Source organism: Antedon mediterranea, chromosome 1 (assembly GCF_964355755.1).
Source record: "Antedon mediterranea chromosome 1, ecAntMedi1.1, whole genome shotgun sequence".
Classification (NCBI taxonomy): domain Eukaryota; kingdom Metazoa; phylum Echinodermata; class Crinoidea; order Comatulida; family Antedonidae; genus Antedon; species Antedon mediterranea.
The window spans coordinates 11,151,353-11,176,926 of record NC_092670.1 but is presented as its reverse complement, the minus strand read 5'-3'; the positions used below and the strand labels follow the sequence as shown (position 1 = coordinate 11,176,926).

Sequence of the window (25,574 nt, the reverse complement as noted above, 5' to 3'; positions counted from 1 at the left end):
ATTGTTTAATTGTTTGACACACCATTCTCTTGTTCACACACACACACATATTTATGAATAAACACTGTGTTCACATTATGTTGTTTTTAGACAGATGAGATTTTGTCTCCCACTCTTTCTGAAGCATCGAAAGCCAATTCTCCTGGCTTTGTGTGTGAATCACCTGTTGTAAGTCAAGACAAAAGAAAACTATAATTTGTCATAGTTGTGTATTGGTAGTGTTAACCCGTGCTTATCTACCCTTACTTACTGTAAATTATCAAATAAGTACCTCAATGATTCAATGCATTATGACTTTTGTTTGAAGGTTTGCATGCGAAATCAATATGTTGATGTAAAGTTTTTTCTGAAAAGAACTGTTGAGTTTCTTGACGTTTCGATCAATATACTTTGATCTTGCTTTATGACTTTTACTAAACATGTTGTGTTGAATATAAGCTATATGGCTATGTATGTATCATAGTGTAATTGTTGCATGCATACAAGTTTCAATACTCTTTTTGTTTTTATCCCAAGCAACACACACATTTGTATATCAGATATAAGACAACCATAATAAAGAATAATTCTATTTGATAATTTACCTACCTATCTACTTCTTTCCCTCCTCTACACACTATTTTAAACACCCTACACACTTAATACTATATTTACCGTACCTCTTGTTTGATGTGGATTGTGCGGTTGTTTTCTTGATATTATACAAACAGTATAGCTAATTTAATTATATAATTGTTTAATTCTTCTTAACACTTAATACTATATTTACCCTTGTACCTCTTGTTTGATGTGGATTGTGCGGTTGTTTTCTTGATGTTATACAAAGAGTAGAGCTAATTTAATTATATAATTGTTTAATTCTTTTTAACACTTACTACTAAATTTACCATTGTACCTCTTGTTTGATGTGGATTGTGCGGTTGTTTTCTTGATATTATACAAACAGTATATCTAATTTAATTCTACAAAGACATCTCTAATTTACATTTCTTCTTTGATCTAAAAATAAAGATTTGAAGATTTATTGTGCTATGTCTATGATTATCAGAAAATTAGAGTCCATAATTGTAGAAATTTAATCTACACAATTTATTGCATTGTGTGTTTGTGCTTTGCATTCTTGTTACATTTTATGTTTTTGCATTGGTTTTGTATTGGTTTTGTATTCCAATATTATTATTATTATGTATTGTATATAGCACATCCTGACAGTAATATGTTTATGTCTCAGTATACTTTAATTAGAAATGTATGTAACTTTTATAGCTAAAACCAGGCATTCTTCAGTGTTATGTATTTATCATAAAGGACAGTAAGCATCTCGGCCAGACATAGCTAGAGATGGCAGTCTGAAACTTAACATGAATAATATGCTAACAAGCCACCATATATTTGGTATTATCCAATGTCTCCACTCCTCGCCCTCCTCCACCCCCACTCTCTTTAAAATAAAATAACCAGTTTGAAAATCTGTTCTTTTTTTTACAGGTAGCTAATAGTGATGAAGAGGAAGCTGGAGATGATGATATGACTTCTTCTAAGTGTACAAGTACTCCTGGTACTGACAATCCTTGGACTCCATCTTCTGTTTCAGATTCTACGGAGCAAGAATCATCCAATGACTGTAAGTAAACCTCAAAGGACAATTAACTCTAAACTGACGTTGATCACAACCAAAGTAAATGTCTAATAGGCTAGACATTCTGGAATCCAACTCTGACCCTTGTCCTTACTTTTTTGTACTTTTTCTGATGCATGACATAGACATAAAGCCATCCAAATTAATCAAACTTTTTTCCTTAACATCGAAGGGCTGCCATTCAATTGTTCCTTATTATCATATGTATTTCAAGGTGGTGGTACAACAAGCAATTTACTTTTTGTATTCATATTGATAGAAATAAAGTTGATTGATTGATTTCTGTTAACTACGTGAACCTTCTTTTGACATTTTAGCAAGCATCTCTGCAGTCACTACCTTGACATCTGCAACATTCATGGACCAGGACGATGCTTCAGAAACTTCTGAGAACGTTGCGGCAAAGGAAACCTCTCCAGAACCAGACAGGTCATCGCTGACAACTTCTTCTACAGTACCTTGTGATTCACAACTAGAAGATGCAGGTTGTGTAATAGAGAAATCTGGAGGCAAGACTGTAGTGGTGGAATTTTCTGGTGAGATAAATATTTAAGTATCCCAAATTAAAGTATTCCAATTAGAAAGCGCTTTTGGGACTGTGTGTTAATTTTTTTATTGAACAACAAATTCAACCATCTTGAAACACCCCAATGTTCTGCTGTACATTCATTAAATAAATTCATACAATCTCAGTCGATCTTTTTTTTTTTAGTTTGCATTTAAATTGATGAAAAATATAAAAAAAAACATTACCACTTCTTAAAAAAGTAAAATTGTTTCATAGTTAAATTTGATATTTCTTGTAGAAACTGGCGACGATAATGATACCCAACCAAACTTGGCAAACTTTGACATACCAAAGCCAACTGTCACATCTTTAGCAGAGCAAAGCAGCTCTGTACCTTTAACACCTATCCGTAAGGACATGACCAAATCCTCTTCTAGAAAGTCATCAAAGGAGAAGAAGGGTGTGACATTTAAGCCTGGACTTATTGGGGATGCATTTACAATAGACCAGCAGTTCAATGGACCCCTTATCCCCATGCACCAGGTAAGCAGTTTCTATTCAATTCATAAGCAATGAATTGAAATGATGGTTATTTAAGCCTGTTTTCCAGCAAGTTGCGTTGAATTGCGTAGAGCTATCAGAATTCACTGATTTTGTAAAAAAAAAAGGGATAATCACATAACATCACTGATATGTAAACAATTGATAGGAAAGGGATATCAATCAATCAACAATAAAACGCTAAACTTTAACAATAAAACTTACCAATCAACAAAGTAATCCTTTTTTACTCTCAGATCTGTTCTAGCGATGAAAAATTATCCTCTGTCCTGTTCACAAAGTTCATAAACATTGATGCAAGAAGAGATTCTGATAAAAGTAAGGTTTTATCATTATTATTTATTTTCTTAATTGTTTATATAATTTAGTTTACTTTTTCAATATAATGCACAGCCATAAATATAATAATTAAATTATAAGTTACCAATATGCATTCGTTTTCTATTTCAGCTACTGGTTATGGTGAGGTCAACCCAGGTCAGATACAACATGGATTGCAGAAATGTATAAATCTATACAACGAAGGTGCCAATCAGCCAATGGAACTTGTTTTCTTTGATGAGACTTTGCGACATATAGCCAAATTGACAAGAATGTTGGTAGGGATTTATATTCTTTTGATTTATGTGACTTTCAGATTGTTTAGAGCAATCCTCATGCTCACCTTCCCAGGCTGGTTACCTCTTGCATTGGTGACCACAAATTCTGGAGTACTTTTTTTTTGTCTAAACTGAAAGTTGCATTTCATTGATTTTGATTTGAGGAGGGATGGTTTGAAAAGTGTGATAACAGTTCTGTACCTCTCTGTACATACTTTAAGCAGATACAATACAAGTATTTGCACAAGTTTGGTATGTTGCAATTATATAGTGCTTTTGCAAGATTGAAATTGTTTAACAGAATGGAAACCTGAAAGAGTTACTTAAACAAGAAAAAGACGTGTTTTAGGAGCTTTGTCAAATTGTAATTTCATAAGACCGCTCTGATTACCATGAAAGAAATTTCTTTCAGGGAACGCAAGGTGGCAATGCATTATTAATTGGACAGGCACGAGGGACTGGACGTGCAAGCTTAACTAGACTTGCTGCTTCTGCAGCTAAGTTTAAGATGTTTGAACCTAAGCCCAATTCTCCAACAAAGGACCATTCTGTAAGGGTCCGTGAAGCCATAAAGAAGGCATGTGCAGTTGCTGGTTTGGCAGGAAAACCTTCTGTATTGCTTGTCAGCTGTAAGCCTACAGATCAAGCTTTATTTGATCTTACAGCACTAATGAAAGAAGGTAATATGTTTAACCTTTAGTTTGATATTAATTTTTATTAATCAATACTACTAACAATTGGTACCGCTGTATTACTGTAGTATGGCAAAAGAAAATATTTGATTTACTATAGAGTATTATATCTCTGCTACACAATTTGATCTCTTGCTGTCATGATTAAAAAGAAATTGGTGATATAAAGGCAGTTGCAGAGGTTGGCAAAATTGCATAGTTTGATAAATCTCTATCTTTAATTTTAGCCAACATTCACATTCTATGAATATTTCTTTGTACTGCTAACTGCTTTATGTACCTTTTTTTATTTTATTTATTCATTCCAGGCACTTGCCCTGGATTGTACAGCAAAGATGATCTGGATCAGATAGCCTTACAGATGCTGCCTGGATCAAAATCTAGTGGATATAGAAGCCAGCGAGTGGAGATGGCTCAAGAAAGGTTCTATAGGCGTGTCCTGACAAACCTTCATGTTGTGGTCAGTCTTCATTGTCCAGGTAAAAAGCGTCTTAAGTAATGTATTTGACAATAATAATGACGTTGTTATATTTTTTGAGTTATAATTTATTTATCATATGCTTTTTATTTAAAGGCGGTGATATCAGTTCTTTACATGATTGCTTTAGTCGACATCCTAGCCTCTTACACTCCAGTTGTTGTGTAGATGTCTACAAGCATTGGAGCCATGACGGTTTAGTAAGTGTTGCCACTCAGTGGCTGGATCAAAGAACTCTTAGTATGTCATCTAGAAAGGTATTTATTTTTTTTAATTGATAAATATAACAAATAATAGAAATAAAAAGTTTGAAATTCTAGTACATAATACATTTTTGGTGATTAATTAGGTTTGATGTGAAGTTTGATATTTGAAGTACTACATATGTTTTAATCACTTTTTAGGCTTACTTGGTGCCGTGGAGTTTCAAAAAGGTAGAGGCTGAGGTACACTGCATAAGTCATGCCATGGCCTACATTCATCAGTCCTCCATCAAAGCAATTGATAAACACTTCCACAAGAGTTACAGGTTCTTCTCACCTTTGACCTTTATTGAATTCATTGACCTCTTCAAAATTGTCGCTGCACGTCTTGGCAAAAAGTATATGGTAAGTAACTTTTTTAACATCTTTGAATTTTGTAGGTGAATTATTTTGATGAATTCAATTTCAGTATATTTAATTTTAAAAAGGAAATATTCATCTATTTTGATTGGAGGAGTAGACTTGATTGATTACTGCTTGATACCTACTATTTCTAATATTCCTTACAGAAAACCATTGAAATGTACAAGAAAGCATTACAGTGCATAGATGATGCTTATGAAAGTATAAGGAGCTTTAACATTGAACTGGAGAAGTTGAAGCCACTCCTAGCTGATGCTATGCAAGAATCTCAAGAAAGGCTTCAAGAAGTTGACAAGCTAAAGAAAGAATATGCTGATGTAAGGAATCTGCTACTGTATTTCAGTAGCTCTTTCGACAAATTTGAACACAAGACCATTCTTGCAGTTTTCAAAACTGTAAAAAATGTCTAGTTTTTAGAATGTATTTCAAGTATGAGACAGAATTTAGAATCCTGCAAAAACTTTCTGTTTTTCAGAGACTTTTTGTAATATTGGAGTAAGAAAGAATTTAGGATTCTGCAAAAAGTCTGGTTTCTTGTTTTTGAATAATATGTTAGTTCTGAACATTTGTGGCTGCGACCACACACCCCATGTACAGTAGATATTGAAGACTAAAAACAATGATTGCTATTTCAAACAGAAATCACAAACTGGTACAAACAGTAAATATGTAAAATCCATGGCAAAAACTGGGAAATGACATAACCATGCACTATCGTATGAAATGTACAGTCATTACAAATTACTGAATGTTGTTTTTTACATTTGTTATTTCTTAGGCCAAAGAACAATGCAGGCTAGATGAAATTTCTATTTTGAAAATGGAAGGACCTCTTGCACAAATGAAGAAGGAAGCTCAAGATGAACTAGACAAGGTATTGAAATAATCATGTCCTCTCATCTGTTTTTTCTTCCTGAATTTTGATTAAAAGATGGGACTATTCAATAAAAAAATCCTTGTGTGGGAATGTTATTAATTTAAAAGTGCATTATTTAAAACAGTTTATTGTTTGCTTTAGGTCAACCCAATATATGAAGCCGCTCTGACAGCTTTGAAGAGTCTGAACTCCCATGATCTTGATGAGATTCGATCATATAGAGCACCACCAGCGGTTGTCGTCAATGTTGTTAGTGCCCTCTGCCTGCTCTTTCATCAGCCATACGAGTAAGTTTGACTTTTTTCTTTTCTTGCAGTATAATACTGTATGAAAAAAAAGTTTAATATTTGCTTAATAATATATAGATATGATTTAGGTGATATAAATACACATTATATTTTGCTTGTTTATAACAATACTATAAATAGGTACTAGACTTGATCTTTGTGAATCTCAGCAACATCCTCCAAAACTGTATTTATTTGTTAGCTTTTATTTAATATGTTTTTACATTATTGACATAATACTGTAGTATTATTTGTTTTTAATTTTCATATATTTTGCACATTTAGCTGGGCAAGTGGAAAGCTACTCATCAACCGTGACAACTTCTTTGAAGATCTTGAATTTTACGAGAAAGACAGAATGCCAGATGATGTTTTTTACAAGCTAAACATCATGTTTATTCAGGATGCTTCCTTTAGGCCAGAAGTTGTGGCAGTGGTCAGTAAAGCAGCTGAGTCCCTGTGCAAGTGGGTACATGCAGTGTACGCATATGCCTGCCTTCATCGAGCCTTAAACCCTAAGTTAAAACAGGTTCAGGTAGCTGAGGCTAAGCTGGATCAGGTTTGTGTGCTTTGAGAACATTATGATAGATTATTATTCCATTTCTCATTAGTGTACTAGAATAGGGCATTTCTTTTTTTATTCAGTAAAGCTTCATATGGCCTATCATGAAGTATTCTAGTTCACATCATACATTTTTGTATTCTAGGCAAAAGCTCACCTTGGCCAGAAAAGGGTCAAATGCCAGGAGGTAAAGGTTACTCTAGAGGAACAGGTACAAGTTTATGATGAAAGTGTTAAAAGTGTTCTGGAAATTGAAATGTCAATGAAGGTAACTTAGACCATTATGTTATTAGTTTTTTGTTATCATACAGATATATGAATACAGATTTTATTCTTTCTATGTGTGAACTTTCATATTTTTTTTATCAGCAAATAGAGGAAAAGATTAGTCGAGCTACACATTTGATGACAAACATGTCATCGCTACATTCGACATGGAAAAGTGCCCTCTCTCAGTCCGAGAAGCATTTGGAAACTGCTCCAGGCGATGCGCTTCTTGCAGCAGCATGTGTCTGCTACCATGGTCCAATGAATGAAAGGACAAGGAAAGAGTTGCTTGCTGATTGGCTGTTGAGATGCAGGAATGGAAGATTCCACCTAGATCGGGAAGGTGACATTAGTTCAAAAGAAGATATTGCGGTCACTGAAAAGGTTGATATGCATGTGTGTCATTTGATAATTAATAGTTTACATTTCACAAGCATGTTTCATAAAATAGTTTAACTCGAGGAGACTTTTTAATCATTTTTTCATCTCTTTACTATAAATTGTGATATATTTATATTAAAATAAAATTCTATCTTTTAAAATCTGTTCTTTTATAGTTAAATGGAATAGATGCAGCCAATGGTTCAACCAGTATATCTGGTGATGACCTCTCCATACCTGCCTTTCTTTCAAGAGAAAGTACAGAAGGTTTCAGCCTGAGCTCCAGGAATGATATGACAAATATGGTCATTCAACCATGCCTTGTTCGTGAAGACTTTTCTTTGGAAGGTAATTCTGCAAAGTTTCCTTTAAGACTGTTTAACCTTACTGACACACAATCAACAAATAATAAAATTACGAGAAAAAAATATAATCAAAAACTGAAGCTGTATTTGAAGTAACTATGACTCTTGGTTGTCATTTTCTGTAAAATACTTTTTTTTTAAAATTATTAATTAAGTAAAAATCCAATTTTTTTTAGCAATTTTAAGCAACCAAGAGGAACAAAGAAGTTGGCAGAGTCTTGACATTCCTCAAGATAAATATGCATTTGACAATGCACTCATAATGCGAGCCTGCTGCCAGTGGCGGAGGCGTCAATGGCCGTTGCTTTTAGATCCAGATCAGCAAGTTGAAACATGGGTTGTAATGATCAGTAACAAAGAGTTACAAGTGGATAGTGATGAGGGTATTTTTTATGGCTAATTATTTTCTACAAAAAAAGTTAAAATATGCATCTTTAAGTATATTGAAAATATTCTTTTTTCCAAACCAATAATTAGTAAAAACTAACCTTGACAGTTTGGCTGTCCTGATCGGACAGCTTCTTCAGAAATAATGAGGATCTATCATCAAACAGACTGACCTCTAGAGGGCCTATTCTGTTTAATGACAGGGTCATACAACATTATTGGTTTGGAAAAAAGAATATTTTCAATATACTTATACCTACAAACCAGATGAACATTTTCAATCATGCATCTTTAAGGCTTATTTTACCACTATGCTTATTTGTCCAAAAACCATTTCAATTTCTTTGGTTATGTAACAACATTAAAACATGATGTTAAAGTTGTTTTAGTTTGTAGCTTATTCTGTATTGAGCCTGTGTTGTCTTCCATAACACCTTTAGAGGTTTACTATTGAGCTTTTTTTTTTATTACAACATAGATTACATCCATTACAATCATACGCTATTTGATAGAGCACTGATCTACTCTTTTGTCAAGAGCTAATGTACATTACATAAAATCTGTAACCTGGTCACTGACACCATTCCATTTCTGTTAAAACTTACTTATTTCTCTTCTGCTTTCTACATTGATATATTAAATCAGCTGTCTTCCTATTTGCATGCCTAAACACAGAGACCTAAACATGGAAATATGTTCATACAGCCTTTACTTTACATCTAAGTCTTATTCATCCATAGATACATTGTTTGAGGAGGACCAGATCAGAACACCTCTGACATCACAAGTACTTGAAGCCTTTGCCCAAGCATCAGAATACAGTGATAACCAATCTAGAGCTGGTTTTCTGGAATCCTCTGGTGGTGAAACCACAGAAACAGACTATCCACAGACCCCAGTCACTGGAACAAGGTACTTTAATACAAAACATTTTGTTTGTTTTTATAAACAGCCCATTAGTTTGACAATCTAAAGCAATGATTTACTAGCCTACTGGAGATGAAGGTTAAATATAGGATCATTGGCTTGCCTACTACATCTATCAGATGTTCACAATTTCACACAAGATTGTCATTGCTGTTTGTTCTTAGAATTAAGCTATGAAAACTTACAGATTTAAAATAATGTTATGCTTATTATTATTGTATTTACATCCACAAGTATGTTGTCCAAAGCACACAGTGTGGGGTTAATAAATTTGAAACAAAATTGTATTGTGTGTTATGTTTTTTTTTAAAAATAGCATTGGAGGAGATACACCGCGTCACCCAAACTATGATGAGAGTGAGGTAGGTTTGGAAACAACAAGTCAAACTGACCAATCAGAACCATCAACCATTCTCATTGATCCCGAAATAGAGCGCCCTCAAGCTGACATTTTGATAGTCTCTTGCGATGATCCATCTATTGATATCAAGCTGATTCAGAGCATTACACTAGGTTTGACAATGCTCATTAAGAATCTTGAACGACGGCCTTTGAACTCTAACTTTGCAAATGTATTGAGAAGGAACTTTGTTCTTGGATTGGATGGAAAGAGACGAGTAACGTTTGGTCTTCATGACTATGTCTGCCATCCTAACTTCAATCTATTTCTCAGCTCTTCAGTGCCATTGAAGCTTAAAGGTTAGTTTTACTCATTTTATAATTTGTCATTCTTCTAAGTTCTCAGTTTCTCCATTGCCATTCGATCTTAAAGATTCCTTGTATACTTTTCTTATTGTATATCTGCAGCTCTTGAGGTCTATTGCATGTACTGGTATTACTTTTGTACTCATATAATTATATATAAATGATTTTCATTGTAATTCACTTGTAACCTGGTCAAATGATATTTTAAAAAATTAATAGTTATCTTATAGTTATAGTTGTAGTTTTTTTTTTGGAGTTGCCATGTGAATCAGCCTCTTGTACTACAAATAGCATGTCCATCTGAAAAGTGTCCCTATATCTTCAAAGAGTAATTGGCCAAGAAAGCCCTGTTTCACACATAATTCACCATCAATGATACTCAAAATATTTTTTTTTCTATTGACAATTGTGGTTTTCAATATTTTTTATTTTACACAGGAGCTAACATCTTCACTCTACCTACAGAAGGTACTTCAGTGATAGACTTAGCCATCAGTCCTGAAGGCTTATCCAATCAGATTTTAGACATTGCAATTGAGATTGAACGACCGGAGTATGACAACCAGGTTAAGGCATTGGAGGGTGATGTTCGGGATCAACATTTTTTTATTAACAAGGTTGAGGTATGTTTCCTGAAAAGACGTATCTCAATATAAGGGTTTTTCCATTTTTAGGAGCATCATTTTCATTAATTTAATTTATTTATTTGACCAACAAATCATATGTAAAATATACAGAGATGAATTGGTCAGGGAATGCTGAAGCAACTAAGAATACTATAACTACAAGAGTCAGCAGTCCAATGATCTAAATTAAAATAAATTTATAATAGTAAACAAGATATTTAGACGAGTAAATACAAAATAAAATAGATATGAAATTAAATAAGCTTAACAAATATATTATAGATAGATATTATAGATTATCAAGAAGGAAGGGGCCAATAGATGGTATGTATTATTGTTATCTTTAGATGGACATTCTGACTAGTACCATTGACCTGAAAGTTGGCATTCTTAATGAGCCCAGCATGCTTGAGCAGCTTCTTAAGTATCAACAGAACATTCTGAACACAAAGACAAGTCTTCATGAAAGCCTACTCTACTTGGATCAGATTAAAAGCAAAGTCACAGAATACCATGATGTTTCTAAACATGCTACTCTTCTGTATGAGGTCATGAACTCGATGATGCCACTCAACCCTCTGTATTATCAATCTTTCTTTGATTTCATTGCTATCTGTCGGTCAATCATTGAAAGTCATAGAAAGGAATCTGGTATCTTGCTAGAACCAAAGGCTCGAGCAACAGAATTGATGAACGCCCTCACGCATGATATACACAAATACGTTTCACAGGTTACATCCCAGCTGCATTCAGAGATCTTCATCTTTCTAGTTGCAGTAGCTAAGTTAAGATCACAAAGTCAAGTGACAACTCTTGAATGGGATTTGTTTGTAAAGCAAGATGATGTCCATGTGTCTGCCATGGAGACCAGTATGATGGATGGCAAGCCATCTTGGATGTCAGACATGGTAACACTCTTCCATTAGTTTTTCTCCTTATCAGTACATATATTATTGTAGTCCTATAGTATACTCTGAACTAAACAGAACTAAAAACAAATACAGGACATCGACATTACGTTATTCACATTGAATGACAAATAGACCCAAATGCTAAATGAATGAACAAAAAATTTGTTGATACTGATGAGCGAGTATAATAGTGTTTCTTAAGATTAAATTTCAAATTCATGTTCTGATTTCATTTTATTCTACCAAAATAAAATATTTTTTTTTTTTTGTTCAGATTTGGAAGAGCTGTAAAAAGCTTGAAGCATTGTTACCATGTTTTCAGAACTTAACTGATTCACTCCAGAAACATGCAAGACAATGGAAAGAGTACTTTGAGGTAAGTTTGGCAATAATTAAACTAAATAGACAATATCCATGCAAAGCTTGCTTCCACTACTAATTTAGTAATCTAGTAATCTAGAATAATAAGATAGTGGGATTAAAGTGTTCATTTTTTAGATTTTTAATATAAAGTAAAGTAATTCCAGTTTGGGACTTGAACAAAAACAACCTCCAGATCACTAGCCTGGTGTTAATACCTTTTAGCTCCTTGAGCACTTTTAGTGGATATGTGCGCTATATTTTGTTATATTATATTATATTATTATAGACCACCAAGCTTGCATTGATGGCTAGGGTTTAGGACAGTTTTTAAAGAAAAGTGTCATTTTTAGAAGTTCTTTCTTTATTGGCATTGTCATTAATCATTTTGAAGGTATTCGGCCAAATACGAACAACCAGTATATGTTAAAGACTCTATTATTTAATCTTAAGTTAACCTGCCAATAACCTTTGATCTATTTAGTAATATCAGGGAAGAGTGAAATTATAAAATTGTAATTTCACTCTTCCCTGGTAATATCTAATTGAAAATGCATAGTGTGAACCAAGCCTACTTTCATTGATGCCAATGGAAATGGATGACAAGTGCTTAACAGTTTTTCAGAAGATTCTCTTGTGGAAGATTGTGAAACCTAATGTGGTAAGTTGTTTGTTACTGTATTAAATCACTTTAAACTTTAAGTTATTTAAATTTGCATGACTGCAGTGCTTCGACACATGTGGCACATTATGATACTAGTGCTTAAATTACTGGAATACTTTATATTCAATATTTAAAATTATAATTTAAATCTGGTTTTTTTTTCCAGACCAGAAAGGTATGTAGATGTCTGTCAGTGCATCAAGTTGCATCAAGAGTTGCCAAAACTGATGAATATCATGTTGCTGAAGTCATTCCGCAGTCAACTAGCAAAAAACCTGTTATTATTATCCTGCCTTCATCAGATGGTAGATCATTTATAATAATTTTGACATTCATTATAGTAACACACTGAAACATATACACTTATCATGTTTTAATAAGAGGAAGACACCTGGCTCTATACAATTTTCTGTGAAACGAACAATGGGAAATATATTTTAAGAATATGGTCAACCCTTTTCAGGGACTTTGTTTGTTCACAAAGTTGTGGCCTTGATGTCGTTAATTGTACTGTAAATCTGCAGTATCTTTCCCATTTGTATTTGGTCTGTGATGTTGATTAATTGCCATTATGAGTCTCTTTGTGAGTCATACAAATGAATTAGACTGGATGATATTGTGGTATTCTGGGTCTTTTTTCAGTCAAATAAAAATAGATTATTTCTAAATGAAAATATATTGCTTTTATATTTTTTCAAGGTCATTGTTCCTACAACCCAGTCACTGAAATAATTAAAGAAGCGAAAAGTGCCACCCACAACAAAGTTGTTTACGTCATTTCAATGGGTATGACATCACAGACATCACAATCAGAAAAACTTCTTAAAGAGTGCCAGATTAAAGGTCATTGGTTGGTTTTAAATAACTGTCATTTAGTGGACCACAACAGCAACAACATTTCTGATCTGCTTAAGGTAAGTAGTAAACTTTTTTCCTTCCACAAGTCACATTATTCTCAACTAATAAAACAAATATTTTATTGTGAAACAGTGGTAAGAGCACTTAGTATTCAAATATCTCTTTGCTCTTAATGAATTCCATAATTTGATGTCTGATAGTGGTAGAGGTCTATAAACAGATCTTTATTTCAATTGGAGCTGTTTTTTTTTTATGGTATTTGTATTTGGAGAGGGCTATGTGAAAATTGCAAGGATACCTAATTTGAAAGAATAATTAATTTGAGATGTCTTTGATGATGGGGTATATTGTTGAGATGTGTAATTATTAAAAGAATCTCTATATGAAGGAAACATTAATGGCCCCTTCAGGCTCAGTTAACTTACCTGAAAGTTGACTTCTGAACCAATAATCGCTAAACGTTCATGGTTAGGTTAATACAAACTTAACCAGGTAAATTATTAAAGCTGAACATGCCCAACGATGGTGCCTGTAATGGGAAATGTCTATGTAAATTAGAGTCATCTCTGAAAGGATTTGTATTTAGAATTGAATCTGATTGATCTTTTATTAGACTATTTATAAATACATCTTGTTTTTTTTACTGTAGGATATGATTGGTAGAGATGGTGATGGCATTCAGAAAGACCAAAATTCAGCTTTGTTGCATGCTGACTTTAGGCTTTTTATCATTACTGTTGCAGACAGTCGCAAACTACTCCCTGGTTTGTATACTTTTTTAGTTGCTTCATTAAATGATACTACTATATGATAACAATGGTTTTATTCTATAAAATGAAAAAATGATTGTCTAAAGCCTTGTCTACATCAAACTTTGTGTCAACAAAATGTGATGTACCCATATATGGTAGTGATATGGCATCATTATTTCCCATATATGACCACATCACATTTTGACACAAAAAGTTTTGTAGACAAGGCTTTAAAGTACTAATATAATTTATAGATGATGAAGGGCTAGTGTTGCCTGAAAGCTCTGTTAATTTTTCTGGCTGTTTTACTTTATCGTTTTGATTTAGCTTTTTGCTTTTTTTTTTGTATCTCAATTGAGATCCAGCCACTGATACCCACAGCATTGTCAGTTTTTCAGTAATTTGCCTTTGGATTAAAGTGTAATGGCGTAGTATTGGCTAAGGGGGAACTTACAACATTTTTTGGTAATTTTGATTGAAAAAAAACAAAGATGAAAAAAAAATATACAGTAAAATGAACAAGACAGTGATGTTAGATTGTATGTGATAGTTCACACTAAGATGACAGTCTTTGCATGACAAATTTGCTTTCAATGCAAACAGTTTTTAAACTTTTAAACTGTTGTGGTATGGTAAATAAAATATTATGTGGTATTTGGTTGTTATCTTTGATCTCTATAGTTATACTTTGCTGCAGTTATAGAGTGGTGTAGACATTTACTCTGGTCACACTACTTTCTAAGTCTGAGAGGGTTGTAGTCTGTGGATTTCAAAAGGTCACTTTCTTTGTGACCCAAAACTATAAAACAAGTACACCTATTGATTGATAGAATTTTACAATGATACATTTTTTATTTAATTCAGCTGTCATCATCCAACATGGGGTTAAAGTGTTTTGCCAGACAACATCAAACTTCAAAAGTTCTTTCATGTACCATTTCAACAGTGCTATGAAAGACACTCAGACAATGCCTGACATCCTGAAACCATCGATAGATAGCAAGGTACAGTATAGCTTTTAATCTGTATAAAAATAGATAAGAATAAAAAATTGCTATTGTTTGATATAAACTTTTTTCCAACAAAATCAGTGGAAAGAATATTATTAATAAATGTTTTTCTTTGGTAATCCAATATATTCTGAAAACACGTTTTTACCCCAGCTTTCACTGGTTCATTGACACATCTTAATCATGAGCGAGTGCATGTAGCTTAGGAATGTTAACATGAAACCTTGTAGTTGGTATAGCGCAATCTATATTAGAACAGTCAGGTTTCCCTAAATTTGATTGTTTGGATGGTGGCGGGGTGATCTCCTTAGAAAGCTGTTGTTATGCTATTGTCATTAATACTATACAGAGATCCAGATGAACCTTTTTATTAAAGACTGAATATTATGCAAATTTATATCTTATAATATAATAAACAAAAGAAATGTTGATGAACCTTTTCATTAAAGACTGAATATTATGCAAATTTATATCTTATAACATAATGAACAAAAGAAATGTTGATGAACCTTTTCATTAAAGACTGAATATTATGCAAATTTATATCTTATAATATAATAAACAAAAGAAATGTTGATGAACCTTTTCATTAAAGACTGAATATTATGCAAATTTATATCTTATAATATAATAAACAAAAGAAATGTTGATGAACCTTTTCACTAAAGACTGAATATTATATCTTATAATAATAATGAACAAAAGAAATGTTGAGCACATAGAGTATTGGCATTAGAATGAAATATGTAAAAATGTTTTTAAATATAAACTAAATGAAAATAAAGATACAAAATCAACACTTTCTGTTTTCTCAATAAAATCTATTTGAGGCTACTGGCTACTGGTGAAACTCATAGAAATTCATATAATATGTATAATGTGTAGTGAACTGGTATAAATTTGTTTATACAATTACATCTTGTGATAGTTTGTTTATTCCTGGGTTTTAAATAAACTAAATTTAAACTTCTTATTGCAAGGTGTTAAATGAGCTGATATTTTCAACTTCTCTACTACATACTGTACTATCTCAACGTAGACGATACGGACATGTTGCCATGGCAACTGACTACCAATGGTAAGTTAACTTGGTGTTACTTATTAGAATGTATGATCAATAGAAATGATTTTCCTTTACCTGACCTTTAAAAGTCACTAAGTATTCTTTAATTTATGTCTGTAGGAATTCTGAGGATCTGACATCAGCCATGGAGTTTATAGGCAACATTATATCAAGATGTGACAAGGACGAGTATACGCACATCCAAGATGTTATGACATCACTGGTTTACGGAGGTCATGTCACCAAACATCAAGATCTACAAATCACTCGATCACTGGTTCGTAGTCTCATTATCCCTGTAAATCAGTTAAAAGTGAGTATTACTTCATGTTTTGGAAGAAAAAGACTTGGGTCTTCTATTTTATCTTTTTGTCATCATAATTGTTAATGTATAGCTTTCTTTCATAATAATTATATGATTATTATGAGTGACAATAAATTATTTACGCACATTTATTACACCCGTGCCTTACCATAAGACCATTAAGATTTTGTGGTATCTTCAATTTCAATGTGGTATGCCCTCACATTATCATATGTCTTCGTCATATACAATACATCATTCTAACACATAATGCACAATGCTTCTACGCTGTTCCTTACAATTTTTAGATCACGTATGAAAACATACTTTCATAATGTTACAGCTAGTACTCAGGGTGTTCTGTTTCGAGCTTGTGTCTTGCCTGAGTATAAACGCAATGTAACAAGCGTTTTTGAACTCAGACTGATGATCAGTAGTCCAACGTCAAACACAATGTGCCAAATGCTCTCTTATTTGATAAAGATATTTACTTAGCAATCAACTCGGTATAAATGACTTTTGACTCTTACTTTAGCAACCGACAAGTATAAACACTGGAGCAAAATGTCTACTGCAGGACTTATATGACAGTACAAGGCCATGCAGTAGTCCGTTGAGGCAGTATCAAAGTATATTTGACAACATGAAAGATGAAGTAGACCCTTTGTTACTTGGAATGCCACCTTCTGCCATCAAAAAACATAACATTGAGTTAAGCAGGTACAGTATATTACCTTCATTTATAATTCTTTTGTAATTTCTTTCCTGGACGATAAAAAAGTCTAAATTCTTAGTCTAAACAACTAGTTGCTTATTCATAGAAACACTGATGAAGAAAGTCTATTTTGCAGTGACTATAGAATGAACCAAAGACCTAACCTTAATTTAGTTGACAGATGGTTGAAAATATAAGAGCGTATCAATATCTATGTTGCATTTAATGTACACAATTAACCTGATGTTCCACTGTTTTACATTGAGGATAAAAAGTGTTTCTATCTTTTCAAAATTGAGTATGTCCAGCCAAGAAAGAGTCCAACTAATGGCAGGGCATCAGAAATCAAGAATCAAATTTGTTTCACATTTTTAACAAGCATAAAGGAACTCCAAATATTGTGATACTGGAAATTAATACATTTTTTAATGGTTTAAGATGAGAAAGTCTGTGTAAAACCCACCCCAAACATCAGCTTGATACAGGGTTAGCTACCGTTAGACCACTGGGCTTATATACACATTAAATTATACCAACCAATTCTTATTAAATTTAGATTGTTAAGAAACAATTTAATTGAAATTCACAAGGGACCGCACGACTCGCTTCCTAAGACGAACTATGAGACTGCTTGCAGCCTTCTCCAAGTCATAAAACATGTTATTGAGAATCTAGCGAAGATACCTGATAAAGATGGAGATGGATTAAGTCACATGGACAACTACTTGTCATCGGAAAAACATGCGTACGAATCTCATTTAATTACGGTAGTTTCAGACATCGACGTTCTTCTAGATGGCATCAATGGAGAGGGCGCTCTTACACCACAATTATTGCTTGATGTTCAGATTTTGACAGTTGGATATGTTCCATCATCGTGGATGTTCAATGACAAGTGTCCTCAGACAGTTGATAGTTGGAAGAAATGCTTAGAGAAGAAGCAAAGACTTCTGACAGAGTATTGCAGTGGAGAGAGTACATACCTCTTTGATTTGAGTGCTTTCAGCAACCAAAAGTTGTTTTTGCACATTGTTGCTCAAGATTATGCAAGAAAGGAATACATAGAGTTCAACAGAGTTCAACTACAAACGCAGGTAAATTTAGGTTACCTATTCCATGACTTTGTGCACATTTCTTTTCCAGAAATATAAAAAATCACAAAAGTAAATGCACTAAATAACAATTAAATCAATCAATTCATGAAATCAAATATTGAGTATTATACAAATAATGAATGTTTATGAGTGCAATGGTACAAATAATGGCACGAGGTGAATGATGAAAGGTTATATCAACGAGGCAAAGCCGAGTTGATATAACCTTTCATCATTCACCAAGTGCCATTATTTGTACCATTACACGAATACAAAACATTCATTATTTGTTTTATATAACATCTAGACGTTTTTTTTTCGTACACAAAAATGTTTCAAAAAGTACTATTTAACGATCGTTGAATAGTGCGTACTATTGCACGCCATGTGACCCACATTCGTCCAATCAAATGACAGGAATTTATATAGGTGTTATATAAAATAATCTCACTCACTTTCTTTAGTTAATTTCTTATCACATTTTGCTCTATTGAATGGAAAGGTGATATTCAATGGTTCTTTTTAACAGCCAACAATTTAAGAGTTTTCACATGCCAGGCCAATGGATAATTTGACACTTTGAAAATTGTATCTCGGCCAAATCCTATTTGGAATTTGTTGATTTAGGGTTGATGACCAATACTGAAATAAATGATTAAATATATATATGTTAGTTTGAAGAGAGTAATATAAACATACAAATAATATTTTGTATTTATTTTAATTTTTTGAAAGATTTAATGTTCCATTCTTTGGGTTGAACATTAATCCTTTCAACTCCTATTACTACCATTCATTATGTGTATAGTAAACAATTATTACATTTTTTATCAAGGTTCTAGGAGCTTTTTCTCCACCAAGTGTTCAACCAGAAAAGGGAGTATACATAGTAGGTCTTGAACTGAACAATGCAAAGTGGGATTGCAAACGAGCTTGTCTTAATATCAGTACTACAAACGACCAGCAAAATCTGACCTCCTCCCTACCAGTTATTTGGTTACAACCAGTTGATAAGGCTGCTAAATGGGAGATGCCTGCAATAGATGGTGCTATGTTTAAGTGCCCTGTTTATCTTGATGCAAGAGAAGTGAAACTCTATATTGATTTACCATCAGATCTGGATGATGATGTTTGCAACCAGCTAAGAGTTCATGCAGTTATTGATGCATGATATTTTGTTCACTTATTCACCACCTTTATTTCTGACATAACATAATTTCTCTTTATTCATCTCATAAAAAAAACACACAAAACAAACAAGGAGTAAAACATTTTTTAAACATGAAAGGGACCATTAAGAAACCCCAAGGGGCTTGTGATAGGAGGCCCACTAAGGACTAGTTACATTAATTAAGATACTGTAAAAAGAATAAATAAATAGACGAATATACCATGACAGGATTAACAGGGTACGCGCATTGTTAGGGAATACCATTGCATCATACTCTTGAAATTTATGATCTTGTTTACATCAGTACAATTTTTTTCTTTCAATTGTAGCCTACATTGTTCATCATTCTTAATTGTCTACACTATCAAACTTTGCTTGATTTAAAGTCCCCCTCTATCACATGCACATACATGTAGGCCTATACACTATATATGTTGGTAGTAAACTCTTACACCCTTGTACTGGCCTAATATGTCTGTTTTCCAGAAATTACGGTAAGGAACGAATTTAGGACTTTTTTTGGACCTCAGGAAAAGTATGGAGTTTGGGGGAGTTTCAGGTTTTCGGAGAGTCCAGTATTTGGAGAGTTGACTTAAGTATGGAGATCGATTGTAGTATATAATTACCCTACTGTATAATAATAAAATCGCCCCCATCCGCTGACATGAATTCATATTGTCATGTAATGGATCTTGTCACTTCTCTACGCTAGTGGCCTCCCTTATCCGAGAAGATTTGTTCTACTACCATGACCAAGGAGTGCCTTAAACCTGTGCTGATATTAGACTGTAAACTGTTACAGGTTCCGTCCACTTTTAAAATTGTAAATATAGTATTAATTACATTCCATTATTAATTATTTAAGACTAATAATTTAAATACAAAAATTGTGTGTGTGTGTTAGTATTTCAGTTTACCAGGAATAGTTTACCAAACAAAATGTATTTACTACTACTAGCTTGATTTTTTATTGAACTTACTGTGACGGATTATAATATATTTACTTGCATTTGATATTTAATATAGCACGTCACATAGATTTAATAAACGTCTACCATTCAGTTGAATGTATTCATACAAACTACACTGTTTCAACAGTTTTTTAATTTAAAGTAACAAATTGCTTTGATCATATTATAAACCCGCTCAGATTTTTTTTGGCCAACTTCCGACTTTTTAAAACTGAATATTATTCACTAATGTTGCTGTATATGTACATGTAAATGTTAGTATCATCTCATGGTAACAAGTTATATTTAAAAATGACATAATGACATGCGCAGAATCAAATAATGTGGTATGCACATGTTACCTCAATTATTATGATTTTAACAAGCACGAATGTGCGATACTCGGGGTACAGCAAAAGAAGCTGTAATGACGTCATAAGACGGGATGTGATGTCACATACACATCAATATTTGTTTGTTTGTTTGTTTTATCTTTATACTGGGTAACCTCTTCAGTCAAAGACTGATATCCCAGAGGGTCCAGTTGGTGATCAGTGGCTGTGATGTACTAGTACACCGGGATAACCCCCTACTCGTCTCGAAAGGTGTACTAGGTTCTTTAAAGTGCACACGAGCAAGTTGTGTACACTGGACCTACGGTTCATAGTCCTTATCCGAGAAGACTCGTTCTACCACCAGAACCATGGAGTGAGTGAGCCTCGAACCCCTGCCGATGTTATGGCTACGTGATTACGGTTCCACTGTCTTAACCGCTCGGCCAATAATCTCGCTACCAATAGTTTATACGGCTATACGGTACCATCTTCGAGACGTCATATGGCTGCATCCGGTTTGAAATTTTAAAATCCGGCTCTATAGCTTTGAGGACATGTCCCTGCAGTATGTATATTCATGCCAAATCCTAGCTCAATTCTACAACGAATAAGGGAGGAGTAGTACATTATAAATCTCACTTTTTACTCAATAGTGTCGGATGGAAGAGGAGACGATGAGAGAGTCCTAGACTCGGGTACCCCGAATAAATAGCTGTTCCTATTGTTAGTCGATGTGTTTTACCGGAGGAAAAAGTAGGCTACAATTACAAAATTCGCTTTACCTTAGACCCCACCATTGTTGGTGCAGGGGTACTGTGGCTCTAATTCTCGGTGTCCGAAAACCCCGCCCCCTTTTCAGATGCTCGATTATTGCAACCAAGAACATGCAGACATACTTTTGCTGACCGGTCATTCTCCTGCTCAGCTCCATCCTTATGGAATTTTATTATGGATTCTTGGGCATCCCCTTAAAAATCCATGCAACCGATTGCTAGGCATGTTACCTTAACATACTTTAAAAGTTGATATTTTGGCCATTTTCGTTCTGCGCATGTTACCTCAACATTTTTTTAAAGTCGTTATTTTGGCCATTTTCGAAAAAATCCCTGTATTATAGTACAGAGAAATTAGCCAAATTTCGACTCTTTTATTTTTTCCCATAACTGGTTACTATAGCATAATTGTTATGCGCAGAATCGAATTAAGTGTTCTGCGCATGTGCAGACTCGAACAATTTGTTCTGCGCATGTTACCTCAATATTTTAAAAAGTCTATATTTTGGCAATTTTTAACAAAAACCCTGTACCAAATTCCGACCCTTTTATTTTTTCATGATTTTATATCATAATTGGCATGCGCAGAATCGCATAACGTGTTCTGCGCATGTTACCTCAACATTCTGTCGATATTTTGGCCATTTTCAAAAAAATACCTGGACTATTTATAGTACAGGGTGGTACAGGTACAGTAATGACAACCAAACTTTATGATTTACCTTTCAATCTTGAAAATATTGTGATACCATTACCAGTTCTAGAAATACCGGGATGGTGTCCGGCGGGGAATAGTTTCACCACGTAGTTTAAGTTCTATTTATTTGATGTTAGCCGAAACCGTTCAAATTAATTACAATGTAAATGTTTTTTATATGTTTACAAATGACAATACATTTACTTAACTTGAATTGACTTGATTCTTAACTTGTTGCTTGAGAATCGTCGCAGCTGTTGTTTTGTATAAATAGTCATCAAAAGAGATTGAAACACGTAATTCAATATAGGACAACAATAATGTATTTGTTTAATTTTATTAAACATTTTTATTAAATATAATATAAATATACAGTCTGTAATATAAATGCAATTTCTTGGAGATAAACAAGTTTTCTTATGTCTTATGTCTCCTAAAAGAGATTTAAAGAGTCGAATTGATTCAATATTGGAATGTTGAACAACTTATTAATTGAAGTGGTGAAATATTATTGTCAAATGGAGATAAATACTATAGAAATACATACAAACTACGCAAATGCATAATGCAAAGCAAGCAATGGATTATTCGAACTATCCCTTGTTATTGGTCAACTGCTTGTATTACGTTGCATTCCATTACCTAAGGCTAACTAGATTCGGCTATCCACGCAAACACAACGTGCACACACGTGAAACATTGATTATACCATTTCTAGGAAACCTCCTTATGGCACAAAGTACAGGTAGACACAATTCAGCACTGTAAACATATTTACTTCCGATTATGGGATGGTTATAACAAATTACTGTGCACGTTGTTGTGTTTGTGTGCGTGGAAAACAAGTGACAAGTTCAAATCTAGTTTTATATGATTTTCTCTTCAATTTTGAAAAATGTGATGCCATTTTTATTCTTGACTTGAAAGCAGTGCAGATAATCGATGTAGATGTTTTGTATTGTAAACAGTCATCAGAAGATATTGAAAAAAGTTATTCAATATAATTTGATTAAACATCTTCATCATATATTATAAAAATACAATCACCTAACAGAGATTCCAAGAGAAAGTGATTCGATATTGGAATATTGAATGACTTATTAATTGCAGTGGCGCCATATATTTACAATTTTGTTTATCCAGAATACTGAAATTAATCGTAATCATCATAGATCATTTCAAATTACTTGGAAATATTTCAAGATAAACCAGCTGGTTAGGACACAATGGAAGACACCCACAATGAACAGCTTCAAGCCTAAAAGAACAATAAAGAACAATATAAACCTCTTTATCCAATATTTTAACCGATGAGCCTTTTAAAGGTGGGAAAAAGAAATTACACAGAAATTAAAGATTATCAATTTCATTGCCATTTTTCATTTAAAAATGAAAAAGAGGTAATGCGTACGAACGCACGATTCAATTGCAATATGTAGGACTTGCAAATAAAAATAACATTATAACTGGACACTTCAAGCATTATGAATTGTTGCAGGTATTGAATCAGATTTTGAAAATCAGGTCCTTCTCAATAAAACGAAAATAAATTTAAAAATTGAAATACGAATAGCAAACCAAAGTTTTAGAAGGTAATCTGTATTTTAAATATTGTATTTTGTATTTTAAACTTAGAACACAATTTATATAAAAAAAATGCGTCTAAAAAAAGAAAACAGCATGCATATCTTAATGTTTAATTTATTCATGCATTATTATGTAAATCAGACATTACTATCACCATTTTGATTGGTGCACACTGAGTTGTCTATTGATTTGGTTGGATAATGGAATATCTACTGTATCTTCATATACATAAGATGAAAGTATAGTTCGTACCAAATGGTTAAAAAAACTCATACAAGCGTACGACGAGTATTTGAAGGCGAATTGTAGATTTCATTGGCACGACAACCGTTTCATTCGTCAATAGATAATTGTAAAACGTCGCAATGCTAGCTTTAACTTTAATTATTGTCTTTCTTCTGCCCATTGTTGTCAGTGATGATTCGATCAATACATATCATTATACTGTTATCCTACAGGGGCATGCTCTTGAAGGTTGGAGTTATGAGTTGAAAAATATACACAAACTAAATTGTTTGCTGGAATGTTCAAAGAAATCGGATTGCTTGTCGGTCAACTATAACCAGAAAGATCGTGTTTGTCAAATCAATAATCAAATACTGGAAACGTCGTCAGTTGAAAACAACATATTTCAAACGCCTGAATTTTGTTACATTGAAAGGAGTAAGTATACAATTTTGCAAACTTCTATATTAAATAAATTGATTCTTTATATGGAAGTTCACATCAATGTTGATTGGTGATATTTTGTTACCATTGAATTTGCCACTTTTAAAATTATTGGTTTCCAGACTAAAAATAAACTATAATAAACGATGGAAAAGAAAATGGAAGTTGGTTTTGTTTGTTTTTTGTTTGTTTTATTTTTATACTGGGTGACCTCTTCAGTCAAAGACTGATCTCCCAGAGGGCCCAGTTGGTGATCAGTGGCTGTGATATGTACTAATACACCGGGGTAACCCCCTACTCGTCTCGAAAGATGTACTAGGTTCTTTAAAGTGCACACGAGCAAGTTGTGTACACTATACCTATATGTATGCAAAAATGGGAAGAAAGCCCAATTACAAGTTGAATGGCATAGTTGTACTATAAATTGTTAATTAAAGAATTGCCAGTTCAAATTTCTTCATAGAAGAGTATATCATCAGACATTTTCCTTAAAATACACAAAATAAATTAAAATTATTTTTGCACCAAAGAAATTGTTACATTTATTTTAAGATTGTGAAAAAGTTCAATTGTTCTTGAAATCAATGATTTCATTTTAAGCAATGTTAATATATGTGTTGGTATCTGAAGATATTATAGTTTTGATGCATGAAATACACTAATTTTAACATTCCAGAAGACCAACTGTATTTTAACCAATTTAAAGTAAATGTGAAAAGAAATATAGAAATAGAAAAATAAATTGCTTTTGAAAATAATAATATGCATGCATATGACCTAAAAAGGACAAATTTAGGATCATGCATTCTAAATCCCCAAAGCACGTATGGGAGAATTTATGAGATGTATGCTAGCGTGTATAAACCTGTTCAATAAACAATGTTTTCGTATTTGCTGTTGATTTAAAATGACTCCATTAAGAGCCAAAACAAAAACATTGTTTATGGTCAAATACTTGTTCTATGGTAAATCATTTTAGCGGATGGTGTAAACCCTCTTCCCTGGTGTGTAAAGATGAAGAATTGTTTGATTAGCGACGGCTGGTACAACGAAGGTTCTGGAAAATTAGAGTTGTTTGTACAGGACTGTCGGCACCTTAGGGAGTAACTCTGATACCCCGGAATATGCACAGTAGGCCTACTATAGTTTAGTTTAGGATTATATTTGTGTTAAA

At 33.2% G+C, this 25,574-nt stretch overlaps 1 protein-coding gene across 1 annotated transcript in view; it reads left to right on the top strand.

Moving 5' to 3' along the window:
* LOC140041517 (dynein heavy chain domain-containing protein 1-like) overlaps positions 1–21,725 on the top strand; it is a 131,686-nt gene extending 109,961 nt beyond the window's left edge. Inside the window, exons 55-87 of the mRNA XM_072087641.1 lie at positions 91–168; positions 1,489–1,624; positions 1,957–2,175; positions 2,446–2,690; positions 2,945–3,026; positions 3,159–3,307; positions 3,720–3,987; positions 4,308–4,478; positions 4,574–4,734; positions 4,882–5,085; positions 5,250–5,420; positions 5,882–5,977; positions 6,122–6,267; positions 6,553–6,826; positions 6,975–7,097; positions 7,199–7,546; positions 7,654–7,825; positions 8,019–8,225; positions 8,970–9,141; positions 9,473–9,855; positions 10,300–10,484; positions 10,835–11,395; positions 11,673–11,774; positions 12,318–12,419; positions 12,589–12,727; positions 13,122–13,336; positions 13,930–14,044; positions 14,897–15,036; positions 16,023–16,120; positions 16,226–16,418; positions 16,945–17,129; positions 17,681–18,218; positions 19,054–21,725. Coding sequence (XP_071943742.1) covers positions 91–168; positions 1,489–1,624; positions 1,957–2,175; positions 2,446–2,690; positions 2,945–3,026; positions 3,159–3,307; positions 3,720–3,987; positions 4,308–4,478; positions 4,574–4,734; positions 4,882–5,085; positions 5,250–5,420; positions 5,882–5,977; positions 6,122–6,267; positions 6,553–6,826; positions 6,975–7,097; positions 7,199–7,546; positions 7,654–7,825; positions 8,019–8,225; positions 8,970–9,141; positions 9,473–9,855; positions 10,300–10,484; positions 10,835–11,395; positions 11,673–11,774; positions 12,318–12,419; positions 12,589–12,727; positions 13,122–13,336; positions 13,930–14,044; positions 14,897–15,036; positions 16,023–16,120; positions 16,226–16,418; positions 16,945–17,129; positions 17,681–18,218; positions 19,054–19,389 — 6,714 coding nt within the window. The 3' untranslated portion in view covers positions 19,390–21,725. The remainder of the gene's footprint in view (positions 1–90; positions 169–1,488; positions 1,625–1,956; positions 2,176–2,445; positions 2,691–2,944; positions 3,027–3,158; positions 3,308–3,719; positions 3,988–4,307; positions 4,479–4,573; positions 4,735–4,881; positions 5,086–5,249; positions 5,421–5,881; positions 5,978–6,121; positions 6,268–6,552; positions 6,827–6,974; positions 7,098–7,198; positions 7,547–7,653; positions 7,826–8,018; positions 8,226–8,969; positions 9,142–9,472; positions 9,856–10,299; positions 10,485–10,834; positions 11,396–11,672; positions 11,775–12,317; positions 12,420–12,588; positions 12,728–13,121; positions 13,337–13,929; positions 14,045–14,896; positions 15,037–16,022; positions 16,121–16,225; positions 16,419–16,944; positions 17,130–17,680; positions 18,219–19,053) is intronic.
* Positions 21,726–25,574: the final 3,849 nt, after the last annotated feature.